The 13,419-nt window shown below is 40.6% G+C and overlaps 2 protein-coding genes across 2 annotated transcripts; both read left to right on the top strand.

Annotated features, from left to right (window-relative positions):
• The first annotated feature begins 5,097 nt into the window (after nt 1–5,097).
• LOC102714929 (B3 domain-containing protein Os06g0107800-like) lies at nt 5,098–5,697 on the top strand. Its single transcript, XM_006656487.2, has one exon. It carries the CDS (start codon nt 5,098–5,100, stop codon nt 5,695–5,697), a length of 600 nt encoding a protein of 199 aa, XP_006656550.2.
• Nucleotides 5,698–8,266: 2,569 nt separating this feature from the next.
• LOC102699512 (ferredoxin--NADP reductase, leaf isozyme 1, chloroplastic) lies at nt 8,267–13,418 on the top strand. The gene is made up of 8 exons (XM_006655630.2): nt 8,267–8,738; nt 8,826–8,959; nt 9,038–9,116; nt 12,333–12,424; nt 12,509–12,586; nt 12,717–12,779; nt 12,870–13,104; nt 13,197–13,418. The coding sequence occupies exons 1-8, from the start codon at nt 8,405–8,407 to the stop codon at nt 13,262–13,264; spliced, it is 1,083 nt and encodes a 360-aa protein (XP_006655693.1). The 5' UTR covers nt 8,267–8,404; the 3' UTR covers nt 13,265–13,418.
• Nucleotide 13,419: the final 1 nt, after the last annotated feature.

The raw sequence follows: 13,419 nt of genomic DNA, 5'->3' as shown, positions 1-13,419 counted from the left end.
GTCTTTATCTCTCCTCAAATTCCTATACTTTTTCTGTGATCCAATCAAACGGCCATTATAACGTTTTTCCTGTGTTTTGTAATCCTCTGTTTAACAAATGCATCCCTATCAGAATCCTATATTTCTTCTATTTCTCTATTTTTTTCATTCAAAGTACCCTTACACTATTTGAGAAAACTGTTTCTACTATTTAAAAACACATCATAGTCGTCCGACCTCCATCTTCCCTTGCACGTAGATCTCTACCACAGTGACAAAATTTGAAAAGAAAAAGAAAACACTCCACCTTTAAAAACCAAAAGAATCCATCGCTGCCATGCACGGTGGATCATGTTCGTAAGAAAAAAAACAGAACAAATAAACATCTTATAATTTATACTTGATATATTTATTAGACCTATAAAATAATTAATAATATATCCTAACTACCTCCCGTCGTAAAGTACGAGGAACCCACTCGTCAAAAATATCGACTGGTTTTTCTATAAATATATAGAGAGAACTAACCGAACCTTACGTATACTGGTTTCAATTCCTTTTCATAATTTTTTAGAGCCGGTGTCCATTTCATACCCATGTGTGATTATGATCTCTTAATCATCAATGTATGCCTAAACAGCTAAACAAACGATGGATTGATTTCTAATGCAGTAGTAGTAGTTCTGATGGTCAGACTGATGGCACCAGGAGCGTTGGCGACTGGATTGATGCTATAGTTAGGAGAAAGGAACATGGCGATCTATTATATGATGACATAATCAATCAATCAATCTCCATGACTCCGGCCATCTCGATCATGGCCACTAGTAGCTATATTTCTTTTTATCAGTAGTTTCACGAAAAAATGTCTACCAAAAATTAATAACATTAAATTCAGTGGTTTAGAGAATTGTTTGTTCGCTTTTGGTGTAAAAGACACAGTAATTAACAAAAGAAATAATGTTTTTTACCGGCTCTAGATCTGCAGCAGACGTATTAGTTCTTGTGGGCCTAATCTATTTCTTGGGCTATTATATATGGGCTCTCACTTAATGGGCTTTCAGTGCAGCTGGCAGATTAGTTCTTGTGGCCCTAAGATGGGCCGATGCATGCATCAAAGTACTTCTTCTCCACTGTAGCCTGTTAAGCCAGTGATCATGGGCCGGCATGCATATATAAGCACTGTCAACATGTATATATATAATACTACTACTGGTACTATAGAAGAACTGTACTAAGTACTTTTGCTAGCTAACCATGAAACATATATCTCACCTAATTTGTCCTGACCTGACCTCACCTGGCTGTGTATGATCAATATATATAAGCAACTCGTTGGTTTATATATTTCGTATCTAGTACTTATCAATAATATTTATGCTTAGATATGCAATGCAGCTGCAGGGATATATGTGCATGCACAACTAACTAAATAACTCATAATCTAAAAAAAAAACTAATAAACTCTTCAACAAAACCAAGGGTTAATTAAGCGGTCCGGTCGATTGATCGATCTTCCTGGATCAGATACTCTCTTAATTATTAATGTTATCACGATCATTAAGCTAGTATACGCAACCAGCTGGTAGTAGTAGTAGTAGTACTGCATTCTATATATTTCCATTTTTATTGGCACGTCGGTCGTGGCATAGCCAACTAGCAATTCCATATATTACAAACTTTCTCATTCATTCTCTGGGTTAGATTGGTGTCTATTTGTACTATTCATATTGTATAAGTAGAGCATTTTTGGAGAACAGTGGTATCTGATAATACCTCCTCAAGTATGAAAAAGTCACCTCTAATATATTGTTCCCAGGTTTGCCCCCTGCATACGGTAGAATATGGAGTATATTTCATCTGAAAACTGATCTGTACATGCATGCAGCCAGTTTGTTTGGCCAGGGTACCTGAATATATGCAGATGCACGGCTGGTACTAACAAGTAACAACCTTAGGTAGCTGCTCATAATGCTATACTTAAATTACCACTAACACAAATAGCTAGGAAAACAATAGTAGGAGAGATGGAGTAGTTCAATTGAAGCAAGCAATTAACCTCTACTCTTCTTAATTGCCTCTTGGGGAGACGACTAACTAATTAACAGGCCGGGTCACCAACAACAACACAAGTGGGAGTGGCACTCCATCATTAATGAAATACAACTAGCTAGGGCAAGTGCGTCCTAATAGATCTCCTGGTCAGGAAACTTGGGAGCCATTAACTGTTTCCCATTAAACTATGTAAAAGTGTTTTGATTAATTAGGGAGGGATCAAGCTACAAGAACCAGCTTTGAATCCTTCTGACCTGACCAGGGGCCAAACAGAAACAGGGGTGACATAAACCACCTTTCCCACGCTGACATCACACCCTTCAAGCTTAATTGGATGAGCAATTTTCCAATCATTAAAAAGGTACCACTATTTTCTATGTAAAATTTGATACCTCTTAATCTAGAAGATACCAAATTTTTCATAGAAAACAGTGATATCTTATGATATCTCCTTAAGGATGAAAAATTTGCTCTAATTGGATATATATACCCATCAGCCAACTGTATGTTTTACAGTTTAATCCTTTCTAAAACTTATTTTACAAATACATTATCCATAAAACGTATTGCAAAAATATACTCCCTCCATTTCATAATATAATACATAACCACTTTTTTCTTTGTCCTATAATATAAGGCGTGCACGTAAGTATGTATTAACTAGCATATTTTTCATCATCAAAACATCCAACCACGTTACATACATGTATACATGCACCTAGATAATATAAACGAGAAGGTAGTTATAACTCTTTTTTGAGTGGCGGTTGTGTTTATATCATGTAACGGAGGGAGTACTTATAGCTTAGGTGACACCATGCCACATGGGATGTCATGGTCTTAGCATTAGGATCATTGACGTCGTGATGTTTAACCTTGGTGCCAAGGACTCTAGGCTAAATTTTGAGTGTGATAAGTTTTAAGGGATTTATGTGTAAAATAAATTTTTATAAAGGGTCTAAGAAGTAAATAATGCAGTCCATCAGATTCCTGCAAGAAGAGATATTGTCTAGCTTAATCCTAATCAGGGAAACAGGATGATGACAAGGTCACCATAACAGGGCACATTACCATTTGATTTTTTTCCCTTTAACTATTTTTGGACCTCCCATTATGCACTTAAACAAAGGGTTCTTTATTATTATTTTTGGTTTCCCATGTATTATTGCTGCTTGCAAGCTTGCTTACCTGGCAAAGGCATTAGTTTAAGGTAGGTCGACATGACCAGATGGTTGAGCATGAAGTGTACTAAATATGTTTGGTTCAGCTGGATCCTAGCTAAGCCAGATTAATTACCACTTGCCAAATAGAGTATACTCTCAATGCCTGCTTAGCCATGAGTATTTAATTTGGTCATTGGCCATCCAGCTTTGCTTGCATCTACTCTAAGACTTTGCAACCGATGCGACAAATTTATCAGTTGACTGACTTAATCTCTTCAGATTTATTTATTTCTATTCTGCAGCATTATCGGAGTTGATTATCTAATTGGCCTAGGCATTCATAGTATGATTAGCTCAAGTATATATATAATACATCTGCAAATGGTAATTATGTAAGCATGCATAGTGCCCATGGCATCATTTGCATTACGATAGCCAGTTTGATTTGTTCAAGCAAGAAGAAATTGCTGTGTGTAAGCATGTGAAACTTAACCCATGGTTTATTTCGATTTATTTACCTGCAAATTAAAGATCGACAAGGCAACGACCGACCGGTTCGTAACTTTTTTTTTTTTCTGACGAACAGTTCGTCCAGCTTCGACAGATTTAGCAACTCTGCATGACATGGTAAAGCTGATTGCAAGTGGTTTAATATTTTTCATTTTTACTGCGCGTCAAGATTCAAGTGGACTGACAGAACGTATAGCTCACTCGTTTTCTTACCTGGTCGATCGATTGTCTCATGGTTTCACATTACTCTGTCCCTTAAATTGCAATATATATGCACTGTCATAAACGGGATGAGAATTCCCTACCCCATCAACACAGTTTCTAGAATCTACTATTTGTTTTAGAAATAAGTATCGATCAGCGTTCTATTGAAGTAACTACTAAATAGTTAAATTCATATATATGAAAAATTCCTAGCTAGATGCTTCAGATGGTTTTCAAAAAGAGCAATTTTATCATCCTTAATAAGATACCATGAGGTATTACTCTTTTCTATATAAAATTTGGCACCTTCTAGTACCAAAAGGTACCAAATTTTACATAGACAACAGTGGAACCTCTTGGTATCTTCTTAAGGACGGGGAAAAAGCTCTTTCAAAAAAACGATACCATTTTCAACTGTTTTCATCAAAAGGGTGATTAAAGATACATAGATCAGACATGACCCTAGCTTGGATCAGTATTCCTTACTTTCACTCTGCCCTAAGCTACTGCTTCAAGGATATGATGACGTGGTTAACACGGTGGATTGAAGAATCATTCTTCCTCACTTGCAAACTGTACACACATATATATAATTAATAATAGAGTACATGGATCGGTAGTATATATCTGAAGTGGTGAAGTAGTTGCTGTAGTACTTGTAAGGACAAAATTAAGTAGGAGTGATAGATATTGCAATTGAATTCACAAACCATGGGAGATCGACGGTGACGTGCACTGCATCTTGATTATTTGATTTCTTCATTTGATTAATTAACATGCACTTGTGTTAGCTAGAGCTAGGGCTAGGCCGGGCAGTTCAGTCCACATTCATCTTAACACGCGGAGACCGATGAACATTTCCTCCCTCCCCGTTGACCTCTACCTCCACATGCAACGAACCCCCAATCAATCCTAGCTGTCCCAGGAGCCGTTCGATCGGTTGAATCGACGGCCGAGATCACCCACGCACCATGCATGAAAAGTCAGCGCATGTGCGACACCCGGCAAGAAAAGTCATAGGCCGTCAATCCCTGATCGGACGGTGCAGATGCATCCTCGAATGATCCCACCACGGCTAGTATCTATATATATGTACGTGGACTCGTGGAGAGGTGAGGACGTGAGGTCTAGGGCTGCAAGTAGGAGGAGGAGGAGGAGGAGGAGGAGGAGGAGGAGGAGGTTGCCAATGGCGATGACCACCACCATGGTTGCATGGGAGAGTAGGAGAGACCAGCTGCAAGGAGGAGGAGGAGGTGGCCATGGCCATGGCGGCGAGCGGCGGGAGCACATGTTCGAGAAGGTGGTGACGCCGAGCGACGTGGGGAAGCTGAACAGGCTGGTGGTGCCCAAGCACTACGCCGAGAAGTACTTCCCGCTGGGGGCGGCGGCGAGGAGCAGCCCCGCCGGCACCGTGCTCTGCTTCGAGGACGCACGCCGCGGCGGCGGCGAAACGTGGCGCTTCCGCTACTCCTACTGGAGCAGCAGCCAGAGCTACGTCATCACCAAGGGATGGAGCCGCTTCGTCCGCGACAAGCGCCTCGTCGCCGGCGACACCGTCTCCTTCTGCCGCGCCGGTGGCCGCCTCTTCATCGACTGCCGCAGGCGGGCCGCCGTGCCTCCCACCACGTCTTCCCTGGCGCCACAGGCGGCCTCGATCAACGTGCAGCGCTCGTCCGCCGTCGACGAGAAGGAGGCTGCAGCTGGCTGCGGCGGCCGGTGCCTCCGGCTGTTCGGCGTCGACCTCCAGCTCCTCGCCGAGCCGCCGGCGCTGGACTTGCAGCTCTGAGGTGTCATGTCAGCGATCTGATTTGCTGCAGCTGCAAAACACGGTAGCTGCTGGATCGATCTCCTGTCGAATAAAATGAGGTCGTCGAAGACGAAACGTACTGTACATTAGATTATTGACTAGCAGATGGATTAAATTAGGACGAGTGAATTTAATTAGCTTGAGTCCGATTGATACTATTTGTATTGATGATTAAACTAGCCTTTTTGCTTCATGAATTCTAGCATTAATTTGAGTTATAGTTTGTCAGGGTTACTTTGAATTTATTCAGACTCTTTCAAAAAATAAAAATAAAAAATTCAGGCTCACCTTCATATTTTTTCCAATTAAATTTCGTGCTTACTGACAAATTAATTAATGAAACATGGGTGTATGTATGTATGTATGGTTATATCCAGCAATCGAATTAATTTGCGGTTTGATTGTGAGTAATTTTGTTTTAATTTGAGTCTTAGGAAATTACATGTTCTTCGCTGGCTGGCATGCCCATTAACTTCGCCTTCTTCACACGTACGCGTCGCTATACGACATTTGCTTTTCGGGGTATATAGTATGCTAGCTCCATATTCATCAGAGATATCTTTACTTGAACATATTCTAGTTCAACAAGGTTGATCAGAAAAGAAAGGCATCAGAGATACAATTAGTTATGAGATAGAACAGATAAGAGAAAGTGACGGAAGTATATACAGCGCAGTATGCATGTACATGAGGCGAATTAAGTAAAGTGTTTCCACCCTTTTCTTTTGTTCCACCATCATCTTTCATAAATAGCGCTCCACCTTAATTAGTAACTGTGTTCATTTCTATATTGTCTCTTTTGTTTCTCCTCTACTCTGTATAATTAGAGTTTTACTCTCATCCTTCCGTTTATACCTCGAGGTACCGGTACCTCGCGATACCAAATTATTTCTGATCGTTGGATCCAACAGTGCACATCCCACTTAGCTAGATCCAATTTTTAGAAACGATTTATTACCTCAAGGTACCGGTACCTCAAGGTACGAAAGGAAGGATATGAGTAAAACTCGTATAAGTAAGCTCTGGCTCCAAATATATACTGGCCATCTGTCCCATTCATACCTACCACTGTGCATACATCATACTAAATCCGTTTTATATTGTAAGATTTTCTAGTGTTGTGTATATTCATCCATTGATGAATGTATATAATTTGTATATATATCTAGATTCATTAGTATCTATATGATCTAAGCAATGCTAAAAAATCATACATTGTGAAACGGATGGAGTACTATGTAATATCACCCTATTGTTCATACTGTTGAGTGCATGCTTTATTTTGTATTTTTACAAAATAGACAAGAAAAACGCAGCCCAAAGTTCATTAATTGTCTTATGCATAGGGCAGAATAAAACCTTTGCTGTTACCAGAAAAGAAAAGAAAATCAAGTTGGGCTGACCTAATACCAGAGGAAGGCCCATATATACGCTCCAAATGAAGCCCACCGCATGCAATTAGGCTGCCCTTTCAATGTTTCTTTGGCCCAGGACCACAATATCAATATCAAGTCCTGCAAACAATTTTTATGATTCAAAAATTGTAGGCAATGCAAGTATTTTTGGACATTGATTTCACTGTATGAAATTCTGGACATTTATTTTTTATGTACCTAGTACTATGACATTACCCATTCCAATTCCAATGTCGAATACCCCTTCCGTTACGAAATATTTATTTTAATTTAATTTTGTGCACAATGTAAGTATTTGTAGAATTGGGGCTTCTTTAGTCAATCAATGCTTAGAAGAACAATACAAGCAGTTCTTGTAAAAATGGACAACACTAAATATGTACTTTGATATACAGTGGTTTTGTGATAGTATGGTTTAAATATATAGTTTTATGACAATACAAACATCTATATGGTTTTGCAAAAATGTACTCGAAAACTATATCAAATTGTACTAAGCACATGGAAAACCAAGTGGTAATTAACAGGCAGATAGAGAGGGATGAGATCTTTCGGATATCCACTTCTTTCATGCATATCGTCTAAAAAGTTATTGAAAAAAATCAAAAAAAAGTTTGATAAAATTGATTAATATAAGATATATTACTCCGCAAACATGTAAGTTCAAATTTAACTTATAAAAATTGCAACAAAAAGAATAAATTTAACTATGGATGAAGTCGAATTTAATCATGCATGTTTACGGAATGATATATCTCATATTAGAGCAATTTTAACATCCTTGAGAAGATACCAGTAGGTACCACTGTTTTCTATGTAAAATTTGGTGCATCTTGGTACTTTAGATAGTAGAAGGATAAGAAAAATGCTCATCACATTAATATATCTTATAATTTTTTTTGTAACTATTCAGATAAGATGTATGAAAGTAGCGAGGAAGGAAAATTCATCGGCAGATGTTTTTAGCAGTAAAGGTGAGAGTGAGATGGATTAAAGGTAATGAGAGCTGGCTGAATCTGCAGGAATCTGAAAAAGGAGAGGCAAGGCTGGATGCAGCAAGTGAGTTGATAGAGTGTTGTGAATGGGGTGGGGGTGGAGTTCCCTCCAAAATGGATGGATGACTGGCTCCCCCGCCACATCCTCTGCCTTCCACTCATCGCCTATCTTATTATCTCTTCTCGCTACAACTACACTTCCTCTTCACACACCTCACCTCACCTGCACTGCACCCTGCGCACGCAGCTACCTGATCAGTGAGCAGCGCAGCCACCATGGCCGCCGTCACCGCTGCGGCCGTCTCCATCCCCTCGTCGTCGTCCTCCACCGCCGCCGCTTCCTGCCCTGCCCACTGCTTCCTGCCCTGCACCCAGCCGAGGAACAGAGCCCCCCACCACCGTGGGCTGCTGCTGCGCGCGCAGGTCTCGACCACCGACGCCGTCGCCGCGCCGGCCAAGAAGGAGAAGATCTCCAAGAAGCAGGACGAGGGGGTGGTCACCAACAAGTACAGGCCCAAGGAGCCCTACGTCGGCAAGTGCCTCCTCAACACCAAGATCACCGCCGACGACGCGCCCGGCGAGACATGGCACATGGTCTTCAGCACCGAGGGTCCAAACTACCTAACTACTCCTGCATCGACCCTTTAATTAATAAACTGCATGCTCACTCACATCATCATCATGGATGGATATGCAGGCGAGATCCCCTACAGAGAGGGCCAGTCCATCGGCGTCATCGCCGACGGCCTCGACAAGAACGGCAAGCCACACAAGCTCAGGCTCTACTCCATCGCCAGCAGCGCTCTCGGCGACTTCGGCGACTCCAAGACCGTCCGTCCTCCTCGAAACTCACTCCATGTTTGTTCCCATTCCATTCTCTTCACATATCGTGTTAATTCGTTCGTGCAGGTTTCGCTGTGCGTCAAGAGGCTCGTTTACACCAACGATCAGGGAGAGATTGTCAAAGGAGTCTGCTCCAACTTCCTCTGTGAGTTCCTACCCGTGACCTCTTCCTTCTTGCTTCATCTTCGTCACAATTGCATTCTGCTGCCCTTACCACACTATGCAGCACAGTACTGCATTCTGCTGTCCTCAAGATGTTGATTTCTAATCTACTTATATTTATATGCTTAGCCCATTTAATCATCTAATGCGGAAGTATTAGAGCTTACCGACCGTTGTTCGAAGCCATGGCGATGACGGTGATCTCCACTGCAGGGATTGACGTAGGTGTCCTAGTGGACGAAGTAGTCGTACGGTTGATGTAGGTGTTCTTGCACTGGGGTTCTATGTGGCAACAACCGGTCACCGTCCTAGGTCAGCCCTTCAGTGCTCCTCCAGCACCCCGAGTGATCGGGAGTGTTCTAGGGTTTCGGGAGAGGTAGAAACGTGAGAGTCAGCTCACGACTAGCCTCTCCTTTTTAGTGTGGCGCTGAGGACACCAGGGGCAATCCAGTAACAAAAGCTAAGTCTAGACGTGTACAAACTTGAGCGTACATTAAGCTTTCGACAGCTAAAGCATATGGTACCAACTTCATCTGATCTGATTCTAACTTATTTCTTGGGCATAGGAATAATCCGAACTTATCCCCTTTAACTATTGGGGCAGGTGTGGGAAAACACTTACTCATGTTATATCTCTCAATTACTTTATTAATGTACATATTCTGAGATAATCCTAGTACTCCGTTAGACCCAAAACATAAGAGGCTTCATCAAGATATTTCATATCAAAATTTGCCGACCAAAATCCCTTTCTTTTATGTAACAAATTCTTATCGCTACTTGCTAATAGGATGTTATCAACATAAAGTACTAGAATAATAAATTTTTCACCCTTAATCTTAATGTAAATACAATTGTCCACCTCATTCTTCTTAAACCTAAATTTCTTAATAATTTCGTCAAACTTAAGATATCATTGCCTTGACGCTTGTTTTAGTCCACATATGGATTTCTTAGGTTTGCAAGCCAAATGTTCATTGCCTTTCACAACAAAACCCTCATGTTGTGTCATGTAAACATTTTCATGCAAGTCCCATTAAGGAATATAGTTTTCACATCCATTTGATGAAGCTCTAAATCAAAATGAGCAACTAACATCATGACAATTCTAAGTGAGACTTTCTTAGAGACAGGAGAAAAGTCTCATTATAGTCTATTCGCTTTCTCTGTGAAAAGCCCTTTTCCTACAAGCCTTGCTTTAAACCTTTTTATGTTCCCTATAGAGTCAGTTTTGGTTTTATAGACCCACTTACAGCCTACTGTCTTGACTCCATCAGGAATTTCTACTAAGTCCCATACTTTATTATGATTAATAGACTTTAATTCATCTTCCATAGCCTAAAGCCATTTGGATGAATATTCACTCTTAATTGCTTCATTAAATGAGGTGGGGATCATCTACCTTCCCAATGTCTTCGCCTAAATAGACTTCACAATAACTTGGGATGGCGGATCTCCTTTCCCGTTGTGATCTTCTAGGTTGTTCATTATTGACCACTGACAGTTCAGGATTTTCATGCGGAATTTCATTAGCAACTTACTGTTTTGGGGTCTAATTTCTTTAGTTGTGGGTTGAATATTTTAGCTTCTGCGGCACAACCCACACATGCAAATACTTTAATGCCCATTTTCTCCTAGTCCACAATCATAAGGTGTCTTAGGAACCGACTTACTAGGAACTCTATTAAGTATGTCAGCAGTTGTTTTAAGTACCTCCATCTATAAGTTCATAGACAGAGTAGAATGCCTAAACATACTCCACACCATGTCCATTAGTGTACGGTTACGTCGCTCTGGCACTCCATTCTGTTGTGATTCTCCAGGCAAAGAATATTGAGCAACTATTCCATGCTGCTGAAGATATTAGGCAAATGGACCGAGACTTTGCCCATATGTAATGTGTCTCCCATAATATTCTCTCGATCGGTCTGATCTCACTACTTTAATCTTCGCATTGTGCTGATTTTCAACCTCAGCTTTGATGATTTTAAATTTCTCAAGTGAATCAGACGTTTCTTTGATGGAGAAAATGTAACCATAATGAGAGAAATTATCCGTGAAGGTTATAAATGAGTCATAACCGTCAACAGATGTTATTGGGAATGATCCACATATTTCAGTGTGAACTATTTCCAAGGGACTTGTTCTTCTAGCATCACCTTTCTTAATGGTCTTAGTAAATTTCCTCTTAATACAATCTATGCAACGATCCATGTCATCAAAGTTAAAAGGGTGGATTATCTCTCTTTTAATGAGCCAGTCCATTTTCCCCTTAGAAATGTGGCCTAAACGACAGTACCACAATTTTGATGACGTCTCATTAATCTTATCATCATAGGCATTCAATACATTATCATCCAAAGAGAGCAGATAAAGTTTGTCTTGCACAATGGCAAGACCAATATCATTAATGATGCATTATTTCTAATATACTTATATTCATATGCTTAGTCTATTTGATCATCTAAGACGGAAGTATTAGAGCTTATTGACCGTTGTTCGAAGCCATGGCGATGACAGTGATCTCCTCTACAGGGATCAATGTAGGTGTCCCTGTGGACGAAGTAGTTGTACGGTTGATGTAGGTGTTCTTGCACTGGGGTTTAATGTGGCGACAGTCTTTCAGTCGTCACCAACGCTGTCTTGGGATAGCCCTTCGGTGGTGCTCCTCCAGTGCCCTGAGTGATCAGGAGTGTTCTAGGGTTTCGGGAGAGGTAGAAACGTGAGAGTCAGCTCACGACTTCATGACCGGCCTCTCCCTTTTAGCGTGGCGATGAGGAGACCAGGGACAACCCATACATGGAAGGGGATAAGTGTTGCCAATCATTGCACGTTCATAAAAGGAAAGTAATCACGTTTATCACGCACGCACACATGCATGAGAAATGGAAAGTACATGCGTGATTCTCTCGTGCCAAGAGATTTATTTCCAACACAAGACAGTTTCACACACTACGCTTTGCTGCTCTCGACCTTAATACCATATTAAATTTTCGTAGAATTCAGAGTGTTCAGTTCAACTCATGCATATCATAATCTACTAGCTTTCTTTTTTTTTTCTCTGTTAAAAGTGTTCACTTCCTCAGTTTTATATGTAATTTGATCCATCAAATTAGAATTGGTTCACCGCGCAACCTGGATTAATGATTCTCCATTTTACAAGTCTATATCTCACGTCTACTTGACCTTGCCAATATAGGTGACTTGAAGCCTGGTTCTGATGTCAAGATAACAGGACCAGTAGGCAAGGAAATGCTCATGCCCAAAGACCCCAATGCTACCATTATAATGGTGAGCTTAAATTGCATGGTGAATTTGATCCATCTCCAAAAATGTAAACAGGTAGGAATTTTAACCTCATGCAATTACTTGCAGCTTGCGACCGGTACTGGTATTGCCCCATTCCGTTCATTCTTGTGGAAAATGTTCTTTGAGAAGCATGATGACTACAAGGTACTAGTGTTGCATCATTAGTTTTCAGACTTCATGTTTGTTTCAAAATCTTTCCAATTCAGACTTTACATCTCTAAGTGAGTTTTCTTTTTTCTTATTTAAAAAAAAATACGTGTGAATTGTTGTTCAGTTCAATGGTCTAGCTTGGCTCTTCTTGGGAGTCCCAACTAGCAGCTCTTTGCTCTACAAGGAGGTCAGCCTATACATCTCTGCAAGTGCTACTGCTCCTTTTGTGTGGTACTTAATCAAATTCCCAACTTACACTGCATTTGTCAAAATTCAGGAGTTCGACAAGATGAAGACGAAAGAGCCAGAGAACTTCCGGGTGGATTACGCTGTCAGCAGAGAGCAGACAAATGCTCAAGGAGAGAAGATGTACATTCAGACAAGGATGGCAGAGTACAAGGAGGAGCTGTGGGAGCTTCTGAAGAAGGACAACACCTATGTCTACATGTGTGGACTGAAAGGCATGGAAAAGGGTATCGATGACATTATGGTGTCATTGGCTGCGAAAGATGGTATATATGCTTCTGAATCTGAATTTTTCGTTGCATGGATAATTTAAGAATCTGACTGACTAGTTATTCTGCATGCTATGCTTCAATGTTAGGAATCGACTGGCTTGAATACAAGAAGCAACTGAAGAAGGGCGAGCAATGGAACGTCGAAGTCTACTAATTCTTCCATTTTCCCTCACATCTGCTTTTGTTCCTGTGTATGTGTGTGCACATATGTGCGTGTGATCACTCTACGTATATAGTGTTAGATAGGCGTATATACACTGTTTGTCATGTTGGCTTATTTCAAGTTTCACAAAAGAATTGGATTACTAT

This window comes from Oryza brachyantha, chromosome 6, assembly GCF_000231095.2.
Source record: "Oryza brachyantha chromosome 6, ObraRS2, whole genome shotgun sequence".
NCBI classification, from domain to species: Eukaryota; Viridiplantae; Streptophyta; class Magnoliopsida; order Poales; family Poaceae; genus Oryza; species Oryza brachyantha.
Note: the sequence above shows the minus strand (reverse complement) of the source record. Positions and strands in the feature narration are given on the sequence as shown.

Excerpts from the sequence above, each read along its gene's own strand:
- LOC102714929 (XM_006656487.2), top strand. The coding sequence starts at position 5,098 with ATGGCGATGACCACCACCATGGTTGCATGGGAGAGTAGGAGAGACCAG.
- LOC102699512 (XM_006655630.2), top strand. The coding sequence starts at position 8,405 with ATGGCCGCCGTCACCGCTGCGGCCGTCTCCATCCCCTCGTCGTCGTCC. Across the intron at positions 9,117-12,332 it reads AGTCTGCTCCAACTTCCTCT|GTGACTTGAAGCCTGGTTCT; the intron begins GTGAGTTCCTAC and ends TTGCCAATATAG. Across the intron at positions 12,587-12,716 it reads AGAAGCATGATGACTACAAG|TTCAATGGTCTAGCTTGGCT; the intron begins GTACTAGTGTTG and ends ATTGTTGTTCAG.